Source organism: Sus scrofa, chromosome 1 (genome assembly GCF_054392235.1).
Source record: "Sus scrofa isolate SSC_HxYL_T2T_F1_AM1 chromosome 1, Sscrofa_HxYL_maternal_Yorkshire_Landrace_v2.0, whole genome shotgun sequence".
Classification (NCBI taxonomy): Eukaryota; Metazoa; Chordata; class Mammalia; order Artiodactyla; family Suidae; genus Sus; species Sus scrofa.
Genome location: NC_139383.1, coordinates 129393776 through 129414188, shown reverse-complemented (window position 1 = coordinate 129414188; position 20413 = coordinate 129393776). Strand labels below are relative to the sequence as shown.

General features: G+C 39.4%; 1 protein-coding gene across 7 annotated transcripts in view; it reads left to right on the top strand.

The window, feature by feature from the left end:
* Window positions 1-1423: 1423 nt before the first annotated feature.
* SCG3 (secretogranin III) overlaps window positions 1424-20413 on the top strand; it is a 44717-nt gene continuing 25727 nt past the window's right edge. For 3 of the 7 annotated variants that reach the window (XR_014811348.1, XM_001925911.5, XM_084970185.1), the window contains exons 1-8: window positions 1424-1825; window positions 2484-2536; window positions 3313-3358; window positions 3454-3669; window positions 8978-9120; window positions 9932-10078; window positions 13632-13809; window positions 17390-17506. Coding sequence is in view for 2 of the 7 variants with exons in the window: in XM_001925911.5 (XP_001925946.1) it covers window positions 1735-1825; window positions 2484-2536; window positions 3313-3358; window positions 3454-3669; window positions 8978-9120; window positions 9932-10078; window positions 13632-13809; window positions 17390-17506 (991 nt within the window). In the remaining 5 variants the exon portion in view is untranslated. Of the gene's footprint in view, window positions 1826-2483; window positions 2537-3312; window positions 3359-3453; window positions 3670-8977; window positions 9121-9931; window positions 11753-11795; window positions 13810-17389; window positions 17507-20413 lie in introns of all 7 variants that reach the window. The other 4 variants (XR_014811362.1, XR_014811361.1, XR_014811353.1 and 1 more) reach the window with 4 other exon arrangements.

Here is a 20413-nt window from a genome sequence, read left to right as displayed (position 1 = left end):
ACCAGGAATCAAACTTGCACCATAGCAGCAACCCAAGCCACTGTGGTGACAACACCAGATCCTTAACTTGCTATGCTACGAGAGAACTCTGAGACTTGATTTTTTTTTTAATGCAGCCTACTGGAATAATAATACTATGTCATCATTGCCAAGAAACAACTATTTGTTTTGAAGTAGGTTTTAGATCAAAAGTACTCTTTAGATTCTTAAAAAAAATATATTTGAGTGATATCCAAACTCAAAGACTTCCAGAATGAGGGAGATTTGTTAGCTTGTTTGTTTATTTTTAGATTTGAACAACTAACTTGCTCCTTAAAAAGCCGGGGTGCAGAAATCAAAGGCCTGATTGTGCTGAATTCTTTGATCATTATTCAGACAAGTTCCCAGCATGCCGCAGTCCAAAGGAAAGGATCCAAACTCTGTATAAAAATCAGACTGAAAGACTTACTCAGCACCCTGCTCACATTTGTGTTGCTTGTATTCCTCATTTTAAAGTCTTTTGATAGCTCCTTTTACGCAACAATCTTAGGCTTCTGGGAATATTCTCAAAATATAGGAGGCACCTCTCTGGACTCATTGTAATGAAAAATGCTTTTCATGACTCTGTCCTGTCTTCAAGGAATCCTGGAAAAACCAGGGCTTTCAGCATAATTGAATCTTAGGGAAGAATTTTACAGAAGTGTGTTTTTTTCCTTTCTTCCTTCATCCTGTCTTTTGTGGTGGTGGTGGTGGTGGTGGTGAAGCCGGAGAGGAGTTTTCGATGGTAGAGTAGGGGAAATTTTCATTTGAAACTGGCACTTGCTGTTCATCTACTCAAGACTGATGAAGATATCCACTCTTAGGGCAACAAGCAATGATTTATTTTATTTTATTTTATTTTATTTTATTTAGTTCTGTTTCAGCATCTAGGAGAGTGAGAGTGTGTTGCAGCAATCTATTTGAAAGAATGTTCTTTAAATATTCCAATTCAAAAGACTCCATAGAACTGAGACACATATAAGAGCACCCAGGGAGCTCAAATCACAAAAGACAGGGCTTTTCTAAGAATATAAGAATTATATCTACCTTTTAGGTACAAAAGGTGGAATGGAAAGAGTATTTTTGGTGAAAATATCCCAGAATAATCTCAAAGCAGAACTCCTTGCTCAAGGTTATCTAGCTTTCTTTGACAAGTGCACTGGCAAAGATATTCGGTCCTTGAGGTAAAGTTTACTTGGGAGGTTACGACAATGACGTCCACACCTACAGCAATTCAGGTGACTCTGAGCCCAGGAGCAACCCTAGGACTGCGACAGAGAAAATACACTAGCCGGTCCGTCGCCCCTCCCCACTTCCATTCCTGGGGGCGACTGGAGTAGCTCTGGAGTCGCTGACGCCATCCCTTCCCGCCTCTGGCTCGCAGGGAGCATGCGCTTCCATCCTCACTTCCTCTCAAGGAGGGAGTGAGAATAAAGGCGACGCCCTAGCGCACCAGCTGCCCGCTCCGCGTCACAGGAACTTCAGCACCCACGGGACGGACAGCGCTCTTATCCACCTGAAGACCTCACTCCAGAGCGACCAGAGCCCTTTACTCCGGAGCTCGGCAGAGCTCTACCAGCCGTGGGTCCCGCTACTCGCCCTCCCTGCGCCCGCCCTCCTAGCTCTTCCTGTTTTTACTCCTCCTTTTCATTCATAACAAAAGCTACAGCTCTGGGAGCCCGGCGCCAGGCAGTTTCTGAAGCCAAGCATAGAAGAATGGGTTTCCTTTGGACTGGCACTTGGATTGTGGTGTTGGTGCTCCACAGTAGCCCAATTCAAGCTTTCCCCAAACCGGCAGGAAGCCAAGGTACGTGAACACTTTTCTTCCCACCTCGCTTTTATTTCACCACGGAAAGATAAAGCTTGGTATAATCCGAGAGCTGTAAATCACCTTGCTTCATTTTTTGATCAGATCATATCCGTGCACATCGACAGAGAAATCAGTTCTAATATAGAGACAGAAGACAGATTTTCTTCCCCCTTCACTTTTTAAATGGTAAAGCCATGGGTTGTTTTGAAAAATCTTGCTTTGAAATTGGGAGGGGTTGGCTGTTCTGCCTAATAAAGTGGCTTGGATTCCCCCACCCCCCAGTCGTCTTACAAGCTTCCTCAGATATTCTGTTCATAACATGTGCAGTGTATGAGGAAATAACTTTTAATGTGCCAATGATACCAATCCAAATTATGCTATAATTGAAAACAGCTGGTAAACCAAGTGTTAAAACTATGTTAGAAAAAAGTGTAATTCTGTTAACTCAGGAAATACATCAGGATAATAAGCAAGGCAACACTGATAATCGTCATTATTGTATAAACGTGATAACCTTTGTTAATATATATTTTCGTTTCACAGTCATTCAAAATATTTTCCTGATACTTTTCTTTTTTGAAGATTTTTATTTAAGGAGACATATTGTGTTTTTCCAATGCACAATTACATTTGCATTTATGTTTGTTTATTCTAGACAAACCCCTACATAATAGAGAATTAACTGCAGAAAGACCTTTGAATGAGCAGGTAGGTCAAAAGTAAAATTGAAAATGCTATTCCATTTTATTTTAGTTATTATTATTTAATGTAATTATGCTCTAACTTTTTAGCCATTTTGAATTCATGAACTTCAAGAGCTTAATAATAAACCAACTGAAATCATGATGGGAAATATAATTTTGATAATTTCTATGTCCTGACAGTTAAATATAGTGTTCTTTATAATACAAAGAGCTGACTGCATGATAACACAGTAAGCTCAACAGGACATCAACCTTATTGTAAAATGTCTTAATTTATCAGAGATTTATCTTTTTATCTTATTATCAGAGAAGGGAATTAATATTTATAGACCCTGGAGTTCCTGTCGTGGCGCAGTGGTTAACGAATCCGACTAGGAACCATGAGGTTGCGGGTTCGATCCCTGCCCTTGCTCAGTGGGTTAATGATCCGGCGTTGCCGTGAGCTGTGATGTAGGTCGCAGACGCGGCTCGGATCCTGCATTGCTGTGGCACTGGTGTAGGCCGGTGGCTACAGCTCTGATTAGACCCCTAGCCTGGGAAGCTCCATATGCCGCGGGAGCGGCCCAAGAAATGGCAAAAAAAAAAAAAAAATTTATAGACCATCTACCCTTTCTTTTATCTCATTTAATCCTATGACAATGCTTTGAGATATAAATTATTATCTATATTTTACAAATTAGACAAGTTAAGCCCCATGGAGATTAAATCATTTAGCTGTCATATTTGGTAAGTGGTGGAGTCATGATTTAAAACCATGATTATCTCCTTTTTGTTTCACAGATTGCTGAAGCAGAAGCAGATAAGATTAAAAAAACATACCCTCCAGGTAATAAGAAATTACATTTATGTTAATTCAAATAATGTAGGCCATGAAAAGCTTAACTAAAATGGATGTGCTGGGCTTGGGGGCTTTTCTTCCAGAGAACAAGCCAGGTGAAAGCAATTATTCTTTTGTTGATAACTTGAACCTGCTAAAGGCCATAACAGACAAGGAAAAAAATGAGAAAGAAAGACAATCCGTAAAAAGCTCCCCAAATGATAATAAATTGAACATGGAAGATGTTGATTCAACCAAGAACCGAAGACTGATTGATGATTATGATTCTACTAAGAGTGGACTGGATCATAAATTCCAAGGTAAATGAAGAAAAAGAACTTTTGCTACCTATTTTCTCTAATTTAGAGTTTCCATTGTGGGTTTAGAGGAAGATACTTTTAAAAGTATCTCCTATACAGTCACAATCCTTTATTAGTTAGTTCAAAATAGAGATAAAGCCCAAAGTTACTAATAACGTGCAAAGGTCTAGGTCCACAGAAGCCCCAATTTTATTTTCTCTTTAGATTTTCTTTTCTTTTCTTTTTTTTTTTTTTCTGGTGGTGCCTGCGGGATGTAGAAGTTCCCAAACCAGGGATCGAACGTATGCCACAGTAATGAAAAAGTCAGATCCTTTAACTGCTAGGCCATCAGGGAACTCCACCTTAAAGTTTCCTTTACTGATACTTTGAAAATTTTAAATCTACTCTTTATGTTTTATGTTATTAAATTCATTTTAACATTCCATTTTAATTATAAGTTCAAAATATCATAATTCTCAGATAATAAAATCCACAAAATAACTCCCTCCCAAACTCCTTTTTCATTGTTCTCTTCCTAATTAAAACCTTTCTTCCTAGGTCATTCTAACTTTTCCCTGGCTTCATTTACCATCTATATCCTCATGTCTCATATCACTAACCCAGAGTCCTTTGAAATACACACACACACACACCTCTAACATTTTCCCTTGGAAGTCTCAGAAGCACCTCAAACTTAACATGTCCAAGATTAAACTCATTATTTCTGTACACCTTGCAATTTAGCCCTCTTTTCTCTAGGAATGGCTCTACTATACATCCAATTGTGCAAGACAAATCTAAGAATCAAACTATTTCTTTTTTTCCTTACCTCTCAAATTCTAATCCTCCAGCCTTATCAGTTTTACATTCTTTGTATCTCTCAATTTGGTTTTTTTTTTTTTTTTTTTTTTGGCCTATCCCTAATTACCTCCATCCTTTTCCAAGTTCCATTCATGTCTCACTTGAACTACAGCAAACTCTTCTAGTGGATCTTCCAGCATTCGTTCTGACCCTCTCCAACTTAGTCTTAATGTAGCAGCCAGAAATTATGAGTGATCTTTTCAACACATAAATATGAGCATGTCAATATCTTGTATAAAACCTGTCAATACAGTCCCATTTCTCTTGGGATAAAACCCAAAATCCTTAACATGGCTTTTATAGTCCTGTATGGCCTGTCTGCTTTTCTAGGTTCATCCAGTACACATGATCTAATAGAAACCTTGTTTATTTCCTTCATGGCACTCAATGCAGTTTGTCATGTTATATTCCTGAGTATGACTACTTACAATTTATCTTTTGCTCTTAAACTGAACTGAAAACTCCATGGGAATAGAGATATTGTAGTCCCAGTATCTGGATGCTCATTAATTTATTTCATGAATTGATAAATGAATAAATTAACAAATAAAAGAATACATGAAGGCATAGGTGAATTATTGTACCTAGGCATTGAAGTTTTCTAGGTGTGTTTTCCATTCTGAGGGCTGGTGCTTAGGGTAACTATAGATTTTCCTATATGTTTTTTTCTCTTCTTTTTTTAGGGCTGGACCTGTGGCATATGGAAGTTCCCAGGCTATGGGTTGAATTGGAGCTGCAGCTGCCAGCCTATACCACAGCTGCAACAACACCAGATCCTTAACCCACTGAGTGAGACCAGGGATCAAACTCACATCCAATGGATACTAGTTGGGTTCATTTCCACTGAGCTGCAATGGGAACTCTGATTCTCTTGTACATCTTTATGCTCTTCCATGGACCACAAGAGAATTGTACTGATTATCTCTGCCAGAAAACAACTGCCAATTAAATTTGACTCTTGGAGTTCCCATTGTGGCACTGTGGAAACGAATCTGACTAGGAACCATGAGGTTGCGGGTTCCATCCCTGGCCTTGCTCAGTGGGTTAAGGATCCGGCATTGCCATGAGCTGTGGTGCAGGTCGCAGATGCAGCTCAGATCTGGTGTTGCTGTGGCTATGGCATAGGCCAGCAGCTGTAGCTCCCATTCAAACCCTAGCCTGGGAACCTCCATATGCCGCCAGTGTGGACCTAAAAAAAAAAGCAAATATAAATAAATAAAAAATAAATTTGACTCTTATAGGCTAGCATAGCCCAAGGAGAGTTCAAAATGTGTGGTGAACATATGAGGTGGGGAGATGGTCTATATTTTGACATATTTCATATTGTATACTACTCAGGGAAACTTTTTAAATTGTACCATTTTAACCTAAAGTATTGGGGCTAGAAACAAATAGGCACTTGGTATAGCTGCATATAAAACAGATTCAACCACTTTGATTGAACTGACCATTTGATTTAATAATAGTCTAATGTTTGACTGCATTTTTTGGTCCAATGGGTTATACATAGAAGCAGATCTTTCTGTGATCTGATCACTAACTTGAGCAACTTATTTTTAAATTATTCAGCATCTTGTTAACATTCCAAATAAGTTCAGAACTATCAGGTGCTAGTCCTGATGGCTCTAGGTTTACTGTAAGTCCACTTGAGTAAACAGAAAAGACTCTTAGATTGATTTGAGTAGATTGGAATTTGAGTGGACTGGTAATCCTGGAACAAGAAGGTTTAGGGCCACCCAGGTGACTAGAACCTTAGAGGCATGGAGATTTACATCCTAGAAGGGAGGGTGAGGAGGCCTGACTTCTGCAGGCACTTTTACATTTTTAGGATACCTCTACATGGGCTTGTGCTGTAGGACCCATCAATCCTCCTCAGTGTTTTCTATAGTATGTGTGATTCATGATTTTTCTAAATTTCTTTTAGGAAATAGTGTTTTAGGATTCCTGTGTACATTCACCAAAGAAATATTCATTGAACAATTACTATGTATCAGGTTATGAGTTAGACAGTAAGCTCTGTGCAGTTAGAGACCATGCCTAAATTATTCATCACTCTATTTTCAGTCCTGGACCCTATTAAGACTTGAATACAAATGTATTGAACAAATGAATGTCGAGTGCAGTATTAAAGGCTGGAGATTCAAAACGTAACTGGGCAGATTGTGACTTGGAACAGGGCCCTTTTACATCCACTTAAAATGTTGCAGCTGCTTTCAAAAGTTATAAATGTTGAACTCGTGTTTGAGGTCTATGTAGGAGGGTGAAATACCCCTTAATGAACAGTAGAGGAGTTATTCTGAGTAGTTCTGCCCATTCTAGAGGAGCAGAAAGAAACCACTGGAAGATAAGGAGCAGTCCCCAAGTGCCCGTAGCTCTGCTCAGGGAAGCCTAAGTTCCCGGCTCAAGAGAATACAGCAGAGCAATGGAGGAAAGAAGCCACTTCTTCAGAGTGTTGCTCGTGTTCTTCATGTTGTGAAGTAAATGAACCGAAAAACTGTCATCTCAGTTATTTTCCAGCTTCAGCAAGACAACCACTGTTCTTCCTTTTTCTGATCCCAAGGGATAAGTGGGAGCGGAAATAAATTCTTCCGCTTCTGCATTGCCGGGCAGTTTCTGCTCCACGTATTCCCAAGAGTCTGACTTGTAACCCACAAATGGAAAAATCAGACCTAAGTGATACTCTCTGCTCCTGAAAAACTGGATGATGAACCCAATTTTCAGTCCACCAGGAGGGGAACTGATTTTAAAGAGTTTTTCAAAGGGACTTTTCTGCTCATTAGTCAGTCTGGTACACAGGGTCCAAAGGGTTCATAGCTCATGGGCTGGACAACAACTCAGCAATAATATACTGTCTGAAAACTTCTATCCCTCTGTGTATAATCACCCTGTTCATTTCCCTAAGCTTCTTTTCAAACGGCAAAATGACATTCTGCCTGAGACTGCGTGTACTTCCATCTTCATAGAGTCTTGGAAAAAGCTATAAATTCCTGGGAGCTATGAAAGAAAAGGGCACAATCGCAATAGACATGTGCACTAGGCTTGTCTTTCCTTGAGTGAATATGATCAGAATTATCTGGGCAGAATTTTGCTAGGGATTCATTATCTATTTTCTCTAGAAGATAATTGCAGTTCCTTTATTTCTAGTACAAATCTACTGTCCATAATAATAAAACTACATTAACCTTCATATAATACTTTGCAATTTAAAAGGTGCTTTTAGGAGTTCCGCTGTGGCGCAGTGGGTTAAGAATCCAACTGTGGCAGCTGGGGTTGCTGCAGAGGCGCGGGTTCTGTCCCACAACAGGGTAGTGGGTTAAAGGATCCGGCGAAGGTTACTATACCTGTGGCGTAGGTCACAGCTGTGTCTTGGCTTCAGTCCCTGGCCTGGGAATTTCCATATACTGCAGGTGCAGCCATTAAAAAAAAGTGTTCTTTTACATCTTACTTTGTCTGATAACATGAAATAGATACTCTTATTACCTTCCTTTACAGTGGTCCAAGGATACATAGCTAACAAGAGGATCACTGGAGCTAAATTTCTGATCTTTCCAAGCTGCCTAGAGGTGGCAAGCAGAAACGAGTGCCTTGTAAACTTGCTCATATGAATATACCATTCTGTGAGGTATAGATTGGAAAAGACCAAGTGATTCCTGGGAGTGCTCAGTGAACATGGTGTTAATGCTTCTTGCCACCAACCCTACTGTGTCCTTCCTTTCCCTCAGGATGGGCCCTTGCTTTAGTCTGAAGGAATGCTGCCAAATGTATTCCCAGGAAAGCCAAGGATACATTCGCAAGCTTCTCTGCAGAGATTTACATAGATTTACACATTGCTTTTGTGCAAATCTGTCGTCACATTTTCAAAGTTTAAATTCCAGGCACATTAAATAAGTTCCTTATTGCCTGGAGAAAGAGGCTTATCACATTAAGCTACCTTATACAAAGTTGCTTTGACACATGTTTACTTACAAGTAAACAGTTATTCCAGGTAAGTCATAAACTCTTCAGTATATACTCTCTGAGGCTGGTTGTGAGGCGGGTATCCACATCCTCAGCCCAGGAATTTGCCTACAAAGGGAGACCAGGTGCCAGTAATACCAATCTACTCCTTGTGGGGAAACAGAATATCAAACTATATAATATATAGAAATGTGCTTTGAACAACATGGCACGCTATCTAACAGTATTGTACTTTTGGTATTATTAGTATTAAAAATAGAGAGGCCTTTTGTGTTTTCTTTAGATCCTCCTCTTATAATTACCGAAGAAGCTTTCAGAATTTCCACTATCATCTTAGGTTCTTAACTTGAAGTCAATTTTTATTTCAAACCAAGAGTTTGTGTGAATCAAACACTACCTTAAATACATTCCAAACATATCTGAGTATACAAGATATAGATTATAAATCTAATACAATCTGAGAAATAGGTCTGGTATCACCACGATGTGAAATTGTGATTGCTCTGTCCAGATGATCCAGATGGCCTTCATCAGCTAGATGGAACTCCTCTAACTGCTGAAGACATTGTTCAAAAAATTGCTACCCGGATTTATGAGGAAAATGACAGAGGAGTATTTGACAAGATCGTTTCTAAACTGCTGAATCTTGGCCTGGTAAGCCATATGGTTGAGAATAAACTAAACATTTACTACAGTTTGGAATACACTAAGAAGCCAAGCCACTTCATGCAAATAGCCAAGGGTTTAAAATGCATCTAGTTTATACCAGTCACCATACTTTTTGAGAACAAGTAAGCCACCATTCTTTCCCTCTCGGAATTTATAGTTTATCAGAGGCACTAGACAAGTACACATGTGCTCATAATACAAATTGCATAAGAACCATCCAAGTGGTTCAACATGCCAGAGGATAGATTATATCCAGTTAGGCAATAAGAAACAGCTTCAGAGGAGGAGGGGTTTGAAGTGAGCTCAGAAGGATGGTTAGGCTTTAATTAGAAGTAAAAGAAATGTGTGAGGTGAGAAGGCAATAAGATATGCAAAGCCATACAAATGATTGGGAAGCTCTGAGCAGTCCAATCTGACCCTGCCCCAGCCTGGCTCCCCATCCATAACACAGCCCTGACAGGTTTTAGGAGGGTGCTAAATCTGCAGATTACAAAGGTTACCTACCTGTAGCTGAGGGTTGAGAAACTCTCAAGTTGTTTCTCAAAGTAAGTATTCTTTGGGTTCCAACAGATAGGACTGACGGCATGTACAGTGGGCCCAAGACACTTCTTCCTGGAGTTCTAGGAAGTCACTGTGACAGCCAGAATGTAGTAGAGGCAGAAGCAAGGGCTGTCGAGAAGAGGGACCAGAACAATCTCTTGTCTTCTAAAAATGTATGTTCAACTAAGGAGTTTAGAACTTTTGAGATCACAAAAATGGGAAAAACAGTTATATATGTTTTGACTCTTTATCACAGATCACAGAAAGCCAGGCACACACACTGGAAGATGAAGTTGCGGAGGTTTTACAAAAATTAATCTCTAAAGAAGCCAACAATTATGAAGAACTCAGTAAACCAACAAGCAGGACTGAGAGTCAGGCTGGCAACATACCGGAGAAAGTGGTATGTCTATGTGAATGTATATGCATATGTTATGTATGTATCTCTATGTGTTTACCTGGGTGCATGTGCATTCTTACATTTGCATATAATTAATACAATCTGTGTATAATTAATACTTCAGTTGGGGAGTTCCCACTGTGGCTCAGCGGAAACGAATCTGACTAGTAACCATGAAGATGCAGGTTTGATCCCTGGCCTCGCTCAGTGGGTTAAGGATCTGGCGTTGCCATCAGCTGTGGTGTAGGTTGCAGACGTGGCTCAGATCCCATGTTGCTGTGTATGGCTGTGGTGTAGGCTGGCAGCTGTAGCTCCAATTTGACCCCTAGCCTGGGACCTTCCATATGCCATGGGTGCGGCCCTAAAAAGAACAACAAAAAAACTTCAACTGGTATCAAAGTAGATTTACGGTATGTGACATTTTTGACCTACTTAAAATATATTTTAATGAAATACCAATAAGTTCAAAGATATAAATGAACTTCGCTTTGAAAAGAATATAAATCTGCATGTTATATTGTATCACATAGTAAAGATTATGTATTATACCCTAGAATAAAACAGCACATAATACTATGTGAAATGGTTATTTCACATGACAGTTTGTATAATCCCAGTGCACTGGAGCCAGATATTTTACAGCTGTTATGGTATCCAACTTCTGTTCACAGTAGATGTCATCATCTGCTCCCAAACCGCCCCCAGAAGAAATCTGGGCTGACTTGATGCCTTGCCATATCAGCCTTTATATTCCTCAGACCTCTGTGCCAGATGCAGCCTCTCTGCCTTGGGCTCTTCTATCTGGTCCTTCCTCTTCTCATTGGCTCAGGAGCTGCCATCGTCTACTTAGACTTGTCATTCATTTGTCCTTCTTCTTGCTGAATTCCTCGCCTCTTTATCTTTTCTTTGGCCTCAGCCAAGCTACTGAAATCATTCTCTCTTCCTTGAATTCTTTTAAAATATGTCAATGGCACATATAATAGGAGGACATCAAACTCCTCACTACTTCTTTCACTTTCTCCAGCAGAGTACCCACACCCCAAGGTTCCTCATCCCGTCCAATATCCTATCCTAAATCCAAGGAAAAAGAAAATATAGACCTATGGGTCTATTTTAATGGAGGCTAGAAAACAAATTGGTATGAATTGTTTTGTGTTTTGACTAGATAGCCTAAGAGCTCTCCTTTGCTGTCTCTACTTCTAATCCCCACTCCCTGCCATCTTTCAAAACAGCTTTTGAAGATCCACCCCCATAAAAAAACTTTCTAAATTTATCAAAGAACTTGGGACTTTCACTCAAGCTTACTAGTCTTAACTAAACCTGAAATAGTAATTTTTATGGTCCTTCACTTCCATCATGTACTCCCTCCTTCCCATCTCTAAAATGTCCATAGCTTGACCTGTTCACTCATGTTAGCTAAAAGCCTCAATACAAATGAAATATTCTTTCGATAAATACTTATTGAGGTACCAATGATGTACCAAGCACTGGGGTACTTGTATCATTTAAAAAGATATACTCCTGGGGGAATTATATAGCACTGGGGTACTTATATCATTTAAAAAGATATAATCCTGCTCTCATGAGGTAAGTTCTAATGGAAGAGGTAGATGGCCTTCACATAGTCACTTGATTGATTGATTGATTGATTGATTGCTTTTTAGGGCCTCACTCACAGCACATGAAAGTTCCCAGGCTAGGGGTCGAATGTGAACTACAGCTGCTGGCCTATACCACAGCCACAGCAACACCAGATCCAGGCCACATCTGCGACCTACACCACAGCTCAAGGCACCGCCAGATCCCGACCCACTGAGAGAGGTCAGGAATCAAACCTGCATTCTCATGGATACTAGTCAGATTCATTTCTGCTGCACCACCACAAGAACTCCTCAGATGGTCACGTATTTTAATTGAAACTACATTAAATGCGCTGAGGAAAGAAACACAGTTGTATGAGACCTCATAAAAAATGAACCTGTCCATCCTAGACTTAGACTTGGGGAAGTCTTCCTGGAGGAAGGGACCTGTGCCAAACACTGAAGCTGAATAGGAGTTAACTTGAGAACATGAGGGAACTTGTTGAAAAGGATGTGTGGAGTACTCAAGGAACTGAAACAAGGACAGTGAGGCTGCCACACAGAGAGAAAGATGAGACTGAGGAGGATGCAGGCCAGACCAGGCAAGAACTTGTTAACCATATGCAGATTCTGATTTTTATCATAACAGCAATTGGAAGACACTAAGGGATTTTTAAGCAAAGGAGTTACATGATCATATTTTTAAAAAAAAACTCTGGCTACAATGTGGAACACGCAGAGTTGGGAATAGATTAGAAGGTGGGTGGTGTACCAGTTAGAAAGCAAGAAGTGAAGATAGCTTCACTAGAATGTGATAGTGGAGAAAGAGAGGAATATACAAATTTGGGATAAATTTAGGAAGTATGGCAAATAAGGCTACTGATAGATTGAATGCAGGCAAATGAAGAGAAAAGAGGCAAGAAATACTCTTGCATTTTTTTCTCTATTTCACTAAATGGAAAGCAGATCATTAAGATAGGGAACACTGGACACATATCAGGTCTAGGAAAAAAGACTTAGAGAGTTTTTGGGTTTGGCACATATACACACTAAATATGGGATAGCGGGTCAATGGGGACCTGCTGTATAGCACGGAGAACTCTACCCAATATTCTGTGATAACCTATATGGGAAAAGAATCTGAATAAGAATGGATATGGTTATGTGTATAACGGAATCACTTTGCTGTACAACAGAAATTATCACAACATTGTGATCAACTGTACTTCAAACTTTAAAAATGAAAATAAAATGTCACTCAGAAATACCCCCCTGCAAAAGGAGTTCCCATCACGGCACAGCAGAAATGAATCCAATTAGGAATGATGAAGTTGTGGGTTTGATCCCTGGCCTCACTCAGTGGTTAAGGATCTGGCGTTGCCATGAGCTATGGTGTAGGTCACAGATGTGGCTTGGATCTGATGTTGCTGTGGCTGTGGTGCAGGCTGGCAGCTGTAGCTCCGATTCGACCCCTAGCCTGGGAACCTCCATATGCCGTGGGTGTGGCCCTAGAAAAGCAAGACAAAAACAAAAACAAAAACAAACCCAGAGTGTGACTGCTCTGCTAGTGTTATACATCGTGGTTGGCTTTCCTGTATCTTGGTACCATACCTCTTGGTAGATTCTGTAAACTCAAAGCTCTCCTTCTTGGTGAAAGGCAATTTGATAAAGAGACACTAGTGAGAACTGCTGGAGGGGAACTTGGCCAAATCAGGAATCTAGAAATTTCCTGTCTATCGTCCCCTGGGCAGGAGCAAATGTCCTCAGGTAAAGCACCTATGTGTAAGTTCCAATGGCCTTCCTGTGTGATTAGAGGCCCACATGCCTGGAAAAGAGTTTGATCCTGCAGGAGCTTGCCAAGGAGGAGGTTTTCTTGCACATCACATTCAAGGGCATCACAGAGGAAAGAATCAGGCTGGAATGTCATTAGTCCTAACAAAATGTTTATTCTGTATTGATTTTCCTCCCCGCTGGAGACTCCAATGGCAGCAATTCAAGATGGTCTTACTAATGGAGAAAATGATGAAACAGTATCTAACACCTTAACCTTGACGAATGGCTTGGAAAGGAGAACAAAAACCTACAGTGAAGATGACTTTGAGGAACTCCAATTCTTCCCAAACTTCTATGCACTACTGAAAAGTATTGATTCAGGTAAACAGTGTTTTCTGACCATGTGGAATGGAAATAGTAATTCCAGGAATTGTGTGGGTGGGTTTACTTTTCTTCCTGTTTTCAGTTTCTAAATTCAATTCTCAATGACATATGTTACGACTTTGGGGAAAATAGTTCACATTGATTCTCTTCAAAGAGGTGTACATGTCATGGAAATATTTAGGAAAGGATAATCAGGAAAGGTGGAATTTCTGGATAATTTTATCTTCATGTTAACAGATGGTTCGTTTATTTGTTCAGTAAACAGTTACTGAACAGGTGCTGTGTTCAGGGTACAGGAGTCAACCTTGTACCGATGTAGAGATGAATCAGAGAGTGTCACTGGCCTGACCCAGTTCAACTTTTTTTTTTTCTTTTTGTCTTTTTAGGGCCGCACCCAGGGCTTATGGAAGTTCCTAGGTTAGGGGTCAAATTGGAGCTGTAGCCACCAGCCTACAACACAGCCACAGCAACTTGGGATCTGAGCCACATCTGCAAACTACACCATAGCTCACAGCAACGGCAGATCCTTTAACCCACTGAATGAGGCCAGGAAGCAAACCCGCATCCTCATGAATACCAGTCAGGTTCATTATCCCTGAGCCACAATGGGAACTCCTCGGACTCAACTTTTATTGCAAATATTTCTTTTTAAAAGCTTTATTGTTCTCTCTTAATAGAAACAGTATGTGGAACATAACTGATCATTTTGAAATGATTCAGAATTTTACTTTTTAGAAGTCTTCAACTTCAGTCTTCAAATAAGTTGAGGTGAACTAAACATTGCACTAATGAACATCAGGAGCTCAACACACTCTTGGGAAATGATTTGGTTTTGGAAAAAACAAAGCCCTTAATGCATTTCTCTCTTTTCTTTCATGTGTGCACCAAAATAAGCTGTCTGAAAGTTCCATTTCATGCTTATTTTTTGTTACGCTGCAAGGAACATAATAATATACACATTTGTCTGTTGTCATTATTGTCCAGACAAATGCCTTGTGCTGCCTTATGCCTTTTCTTCTTCCTGTTTAAAGATTCCTCCTCAGATCGAACATTTGTAGTACACATTTCTGTAGTTGTAACATATTTCCCCAAGAAGTTTCCCTGAAGTGAGCTTTCGGTTTTGGAGAACATCCTTTTGTCCTTCAATCTCAGACATTGGCCAAATGGCACCTGCCCCTCTGCTGGTGTCTGCAGGGCTGGTACAACTTGAGGGTCCATTCTGGGCCATCTTGTCCCATTGGTTGGCAGATACCCAGCTTAGAATATCTGTCATCCTGGTGAGTCACTTCTTGTCAGTGAAGTATATCAGCATGATACCAAATATTTATATGAATAACCTTGAGCAAGTAATGTGATTGCTGAAGTTATTATTTACCTGCCCCTCTCCAGGATTTCTCTCCCCTACCTTTTATCCCTCCCTCCCTTCTTCCACCTTTGTGACTTTTATGTACTTTTAAGATTGTAAAGATCTTACATAAGATTTAATGTAACCATTAAAGAATATTCTTTAATTTTTTGTGTTTTTATCTTTTAGTTTCCTTGACCCCATTTATTATTGTATTTATTTTTCTAGATTTTTAATTTAAATACTTATGCTGAGGTCTTTCTCACTCAAGGTCTGACCAGTTGAGAAAAAACAAAGTAAGCAGAAAATCAAAACATCTCTGATATTGATCCAGACTAGGTTATAGAATGTAGCTTAGTGAGAGAGTCAGCAGTGGGCTTGCCCACTCCCTTCCCCTCAGTCTAGCCCTTCACACAGCCAGCCCTGGAATAGTTTGAGTCTGCAGGGGAGGCACTTTTTTCAGGTCCCTGCCTTCCACTGTTCCAGGAAAGTGGAAAGAAGAGAGATTCCAAATCTGCATCTTTCAAGAAATGTAGACTAATGGCTTCTGCCTACCAACCTTATCTGTGGGGAAGATGAAGGATGGGGGGAAAGGCTAAGAGTACTTTATGAAAACCCTGCATGGCAGCTAAAAGAATAGGGAAGCTGTCCTCTAGCAACTTAGTTTTTCTATTCTTCAAAAATGGAAATAGATTTTTTCAGATTTGAGAATTAGCACAACTACTGAACTACTATGGAATCATTGGCCATCTTGTTCTACCAAGATATAGAACAGTGTGTCAAATAAGAAGCGGTTCCAAGAAACTGTTAGGTGGTTGCCTTATAGGAGGTAGGAATTGAGGGGAGGGCAAGGAAGAAAATATTGCTTTCACTATTTACTTTTGTACCACTGGAATATTTTTACTATATGCATATATTCTTTCAAATGAAATGAAGTTTAGAAAGCAGTATGGGAGTTCCCATCGTGGCTCAGTGGTAACAAACCTGACTAACAGGTTCCATGAGAAAGCAGATTCGATTCCTGTCCTTGCTCAGTGGGTGAAGCATCTGAGGTTGTTGTGAGCTGTGGTGTGGGTTGTAGATGCAGCTCAGATCTGGCATTGCTGTGGCTGAGGTGTAGGCCAGCATCTACAGCTCTGATTCAACCCCTAGCCTGGGAAGTTCCAAATGCTGTGGGTGTGGCCCTAAAAAGACCAAAAAAAAAAAAAAAAAAGCAATATGTACTACTGTTAAAAATCAACCTTGCCTTTAAAAAAATAAAGATACATGTGTGTTCCTGTTTCAAATATTAAATGTAATAAATGAAAACAGGTCATTTTTGCCCTCAAAAACATGCGCTTGAGTAGAGAAATGTTGTTGGGTTACGAACCTTCTTACTTTCCTTTTCAGCTCATATTATCTCAAGTTGCAAACTGTCTCTATCATCTACCCTATCAATAACATATTTTAGGGGAGTTCCCATCATGGTGCAGTGGAAACTAATCCAACTAGGAACCATGAGGTGTCGGGTTTGATCCCTGGCCTTGCTCAGTGGGTTAAGAATCCAGCGTTGCCATGAGCTGTGGTATAATAGGTCGCAGATATGGCTTGGATCTGATGTTGCTGTGGCTGGGGCATAGGCTGGCAGCTACAGCTCAGATTAGACCCCCTAGCCTGGGAACCTCCATATGCCTCAGGTGTATCCCTAAAAAGCAAAAATAAAATATATAAATAAATAACATATTTTAGATTAAGGTAAGCCCTTTTGGAGAAGTTATAATTACCCATTTCTGGAAAAGTTCACTTATAACTATACCTGTGTTCCCAATCAAGTCTAAGCCTTTTTGTGAATTCCAAATATATATGTTTTTTTCATGGCCACACCCTGCGGTATATGTAGGTTCCCAGGCTAGGGGTCCAATCGGAGCTACAGCCGCCAGCCTACACTACAGCCACAGCAACACAGGATCTGAGCCGCATCTGCAAACTACACCACGGCTCATGATAAAGCTGGATCCTTAACCCACTGAGGGAGGCCAGGGATCGAATCCACATTTTCATGGATACTAGTCAGATTTGTTTCTGCTGAGCCATGATGGGAATTCCCCGAATTCAATATATTTTAGCTATAAATGGTTTAGCTATAATTATAGGGAGAAATATTTCAGTAAGATGCTGTACTTCAGAAATGTACATTGAAAGATGAAATTATACTCCACTATGTTTTTTTAATTATTTTGTCCTTTTATATAGAAAAAGAGGTAAAAGAGAAAGAAACCCTGATTACTATCATGAAAACGTTGATTGACTTTGTGAAGATGATGGTAAAGTATGGCACAATATCACCAGAAGAAGGTGTTTCCTACCTTGGTGAGAGTCTTATTTCTTTTGTTTTCACTGTAGTTAGTTTTTATTGTCTGAAATGAATTAGAGATTTGGCAATAATTATTTTACTAATTAGATCATTTATGTCAAAATAGCCTGAATCATCTGTGTAACCAGAATTGCCAAGCTTGATAATGCATAAAAATAAAATTAACCTGATGTTTCCAATTCTTTATCTTTATAAATCCATTGATTCCTTGAACTTTATAGGTAAACTTGAACAATCTTTGATTCTGCATGTAGGTTGTTAAAAGAAGAAAAGCCTTTTGTTTTCCTGCTTGGTTTAGCTAATCAATAAATACCATTCATCTCAGCTCTCCTTTGGGCAAGATGAAGTCATGGCTCCTTACTCTAGTCATTGATGGGGGAGTGAGAATTAAACAAAAAAGAAAATCTCATAGGACAGAGTAATCCAGAATTATTCTGTATGTACTCCATTTTTTTCCCTACATGAAAAATAGTTTTACAGTTTTTTTTTCTGATTATAAAAGAACATTTAAAAAAAAATCAGTCGATGCAAAGAGATGTTAAAAAGGCAGTGAAAAGATGCTCATAATACTAATACCATATTACATTCTGATTTACAGACTTTCAGATATTTTTCTCTGTGTTTATATGCATACACGCATACCTATGTCTTTCTTAAAATCTTATTTAGCAAAAATGGGCTCAAGTTACATACCATGCTATGTGGCCTACTTGACTCACTTAATAGTAGATCAAAAACATTTTTTTAAATCAATCGTCATTTCATAATAATACCCAGTGACTCTGAAATTTCACACTTAAGGCATTTATCTTATGGAAATAAATTAGAGATACCACAAAGGCTTATTTGCAAGCCAGGTATTTCCACTATTATTTATAAATGTGCTGTCCAGGGTGGTAGTCACATGTTACAATTTAAAAATAATTAAAATAAAGCAAAATTTAAAAATCTAGTTTCTCAGTTGCTCTAGGCATATTTCAAGTGCTCAGTTGCCCCAAGTACCTGGTGGCTACCATATTGAACAGCACAGAAGTGAGTATTTCCATCATTGCAGAAAGTTCTATTGGATAGCACTGGTTTATAGAAGCAAAACAATTGAAATGAACTAGCTGCCCCATAAGAGGAGGCTATGTAAATTATTTATTCTTTTTTGTATTCTTTTTAAATTTTTCAATTTAATTTTTTGTTTTATATTGGAGTGTAGTTTTTTTAAAAAAATGTGTGCCACGCCCAAGGCATTTGGAAATTCCCAGGCCAGGGATCAAGCCCACGCCACAGCAACAACCCAAGCTGCTGCAATGACAACATCAGATCCTTAACCTGCTGCACCACAAGAGAACTCCAATATTGGAGTATAGCTGATTTACAGTGTTGTCTTAGTAACAGGTGTACAAAAAGTGATTCAGTTATACATATACCCATATCCATTCTTTTTCAGATTCTTTTCCCATATAAATTATTACAGAATATTGCGTAGAGTTCCCTATGGTATACAGCAGGTCCTTGTTGATTATCCATTTTATATATAGTAGTGTGTATACGTCAGTCTCAAATTCCTATTTTATTCCTCTCCACTACCTTTCCTCTTTGGTAACCATAAGTTTGTTTTCGAAGTCTGTGAATCTGCTTCTATTTTGTAAATGGGTTCATTTGTATCATAAGGATTCTACATCTACCTGATATCATATAATATTTGTCTTTTTCTGTCTGACTTACTTCACTTAGTATGGTAATCTCTAGATCCATCCATGTTGCTGCAAATGGCATTATTTAATTATTGTTTATGGTTGAGTAATATTCCATTGAATAAATGTACATCTTCTTTATCCATTCATCTGTCATTGAACAAGTAGGTTGCATCTATATCTTGGCTATTATAAATATTGCTGCAATGAACATTGGGATGTATGTATTTTTTCAAATTATAGTTTTCTCCAGATATACAAGAGGGATTGCTATTGCTCTATTCTTTTTTTTTTTTTTTTTTATGTCTTTTGCCTTTTTTTTTTTAGGGCCGCACCCATGGCATATGGAGGTTCCCAGGCTAGGGGTCTAATCAGAGCTGTAGCTGCTGGCCTACACCACAGCCACAGCAACACAGGATCCGAGCTGTGTCTGCAACCTACACTACAGCTCATGGCAATGCCAGATCCTTAACCCACTGAGTGAGGCCAGGAATTGAACCCACCACCCCATGGTTCCTAATCGGATTCATTTCCAATGTGCCACAACAGGAACTCCTATTGTTCTATTCTTAGTCTTTTTTTTTTTTTTTTTTTCTTTTTAAGGCTGTACCTGCAGCATATGAAAGTTCCTGGGCTAGGGGTCAAATGAGAGCTGCAGTTGCCAGCCTATACCACAGCCACAGCAATGCCAGATTCGTGACCTATACCACAGCTTGCAGCAATGCTGAATCCTTAACTCACTGGCCAAGACCAGGGATTGAACCTGCATCCTCATGGATACCATGTCAGGTTCTTAACCCACTGAGTCACAACAGGAACTCCTATTCTTAGTCTTTTGAGGAACCTCCATACATTTCTCCATAGTGGTGACACCAATTTACATTGCCACCAACAGTGTAGGAGGGTTCCCTTTACTCCACACCCTCTCTAATATTTATCATTTGTAGACTTTTTAATGGTGGCCATTATGAGTGGTGTGAGGTGGTACCTCATTGTAGTTTTGATTTGCCTTTTTCTAATCATGAGCATTTTTTTCATGGGCCTATTGGCCATCTGTATGTATTCTTTAGAGAAATGTCTATGTAGGTCTTCTGCCCATTTTTCAGTTGGGTTATTTGTTTTTGTTATTGAGTTATATGTGCTGTTTGTATGTTTTGGAAATTATGCCCTTGTTGATCACATCATTTACAAATATTTTTTCCCACTTTGTGAGTTGTG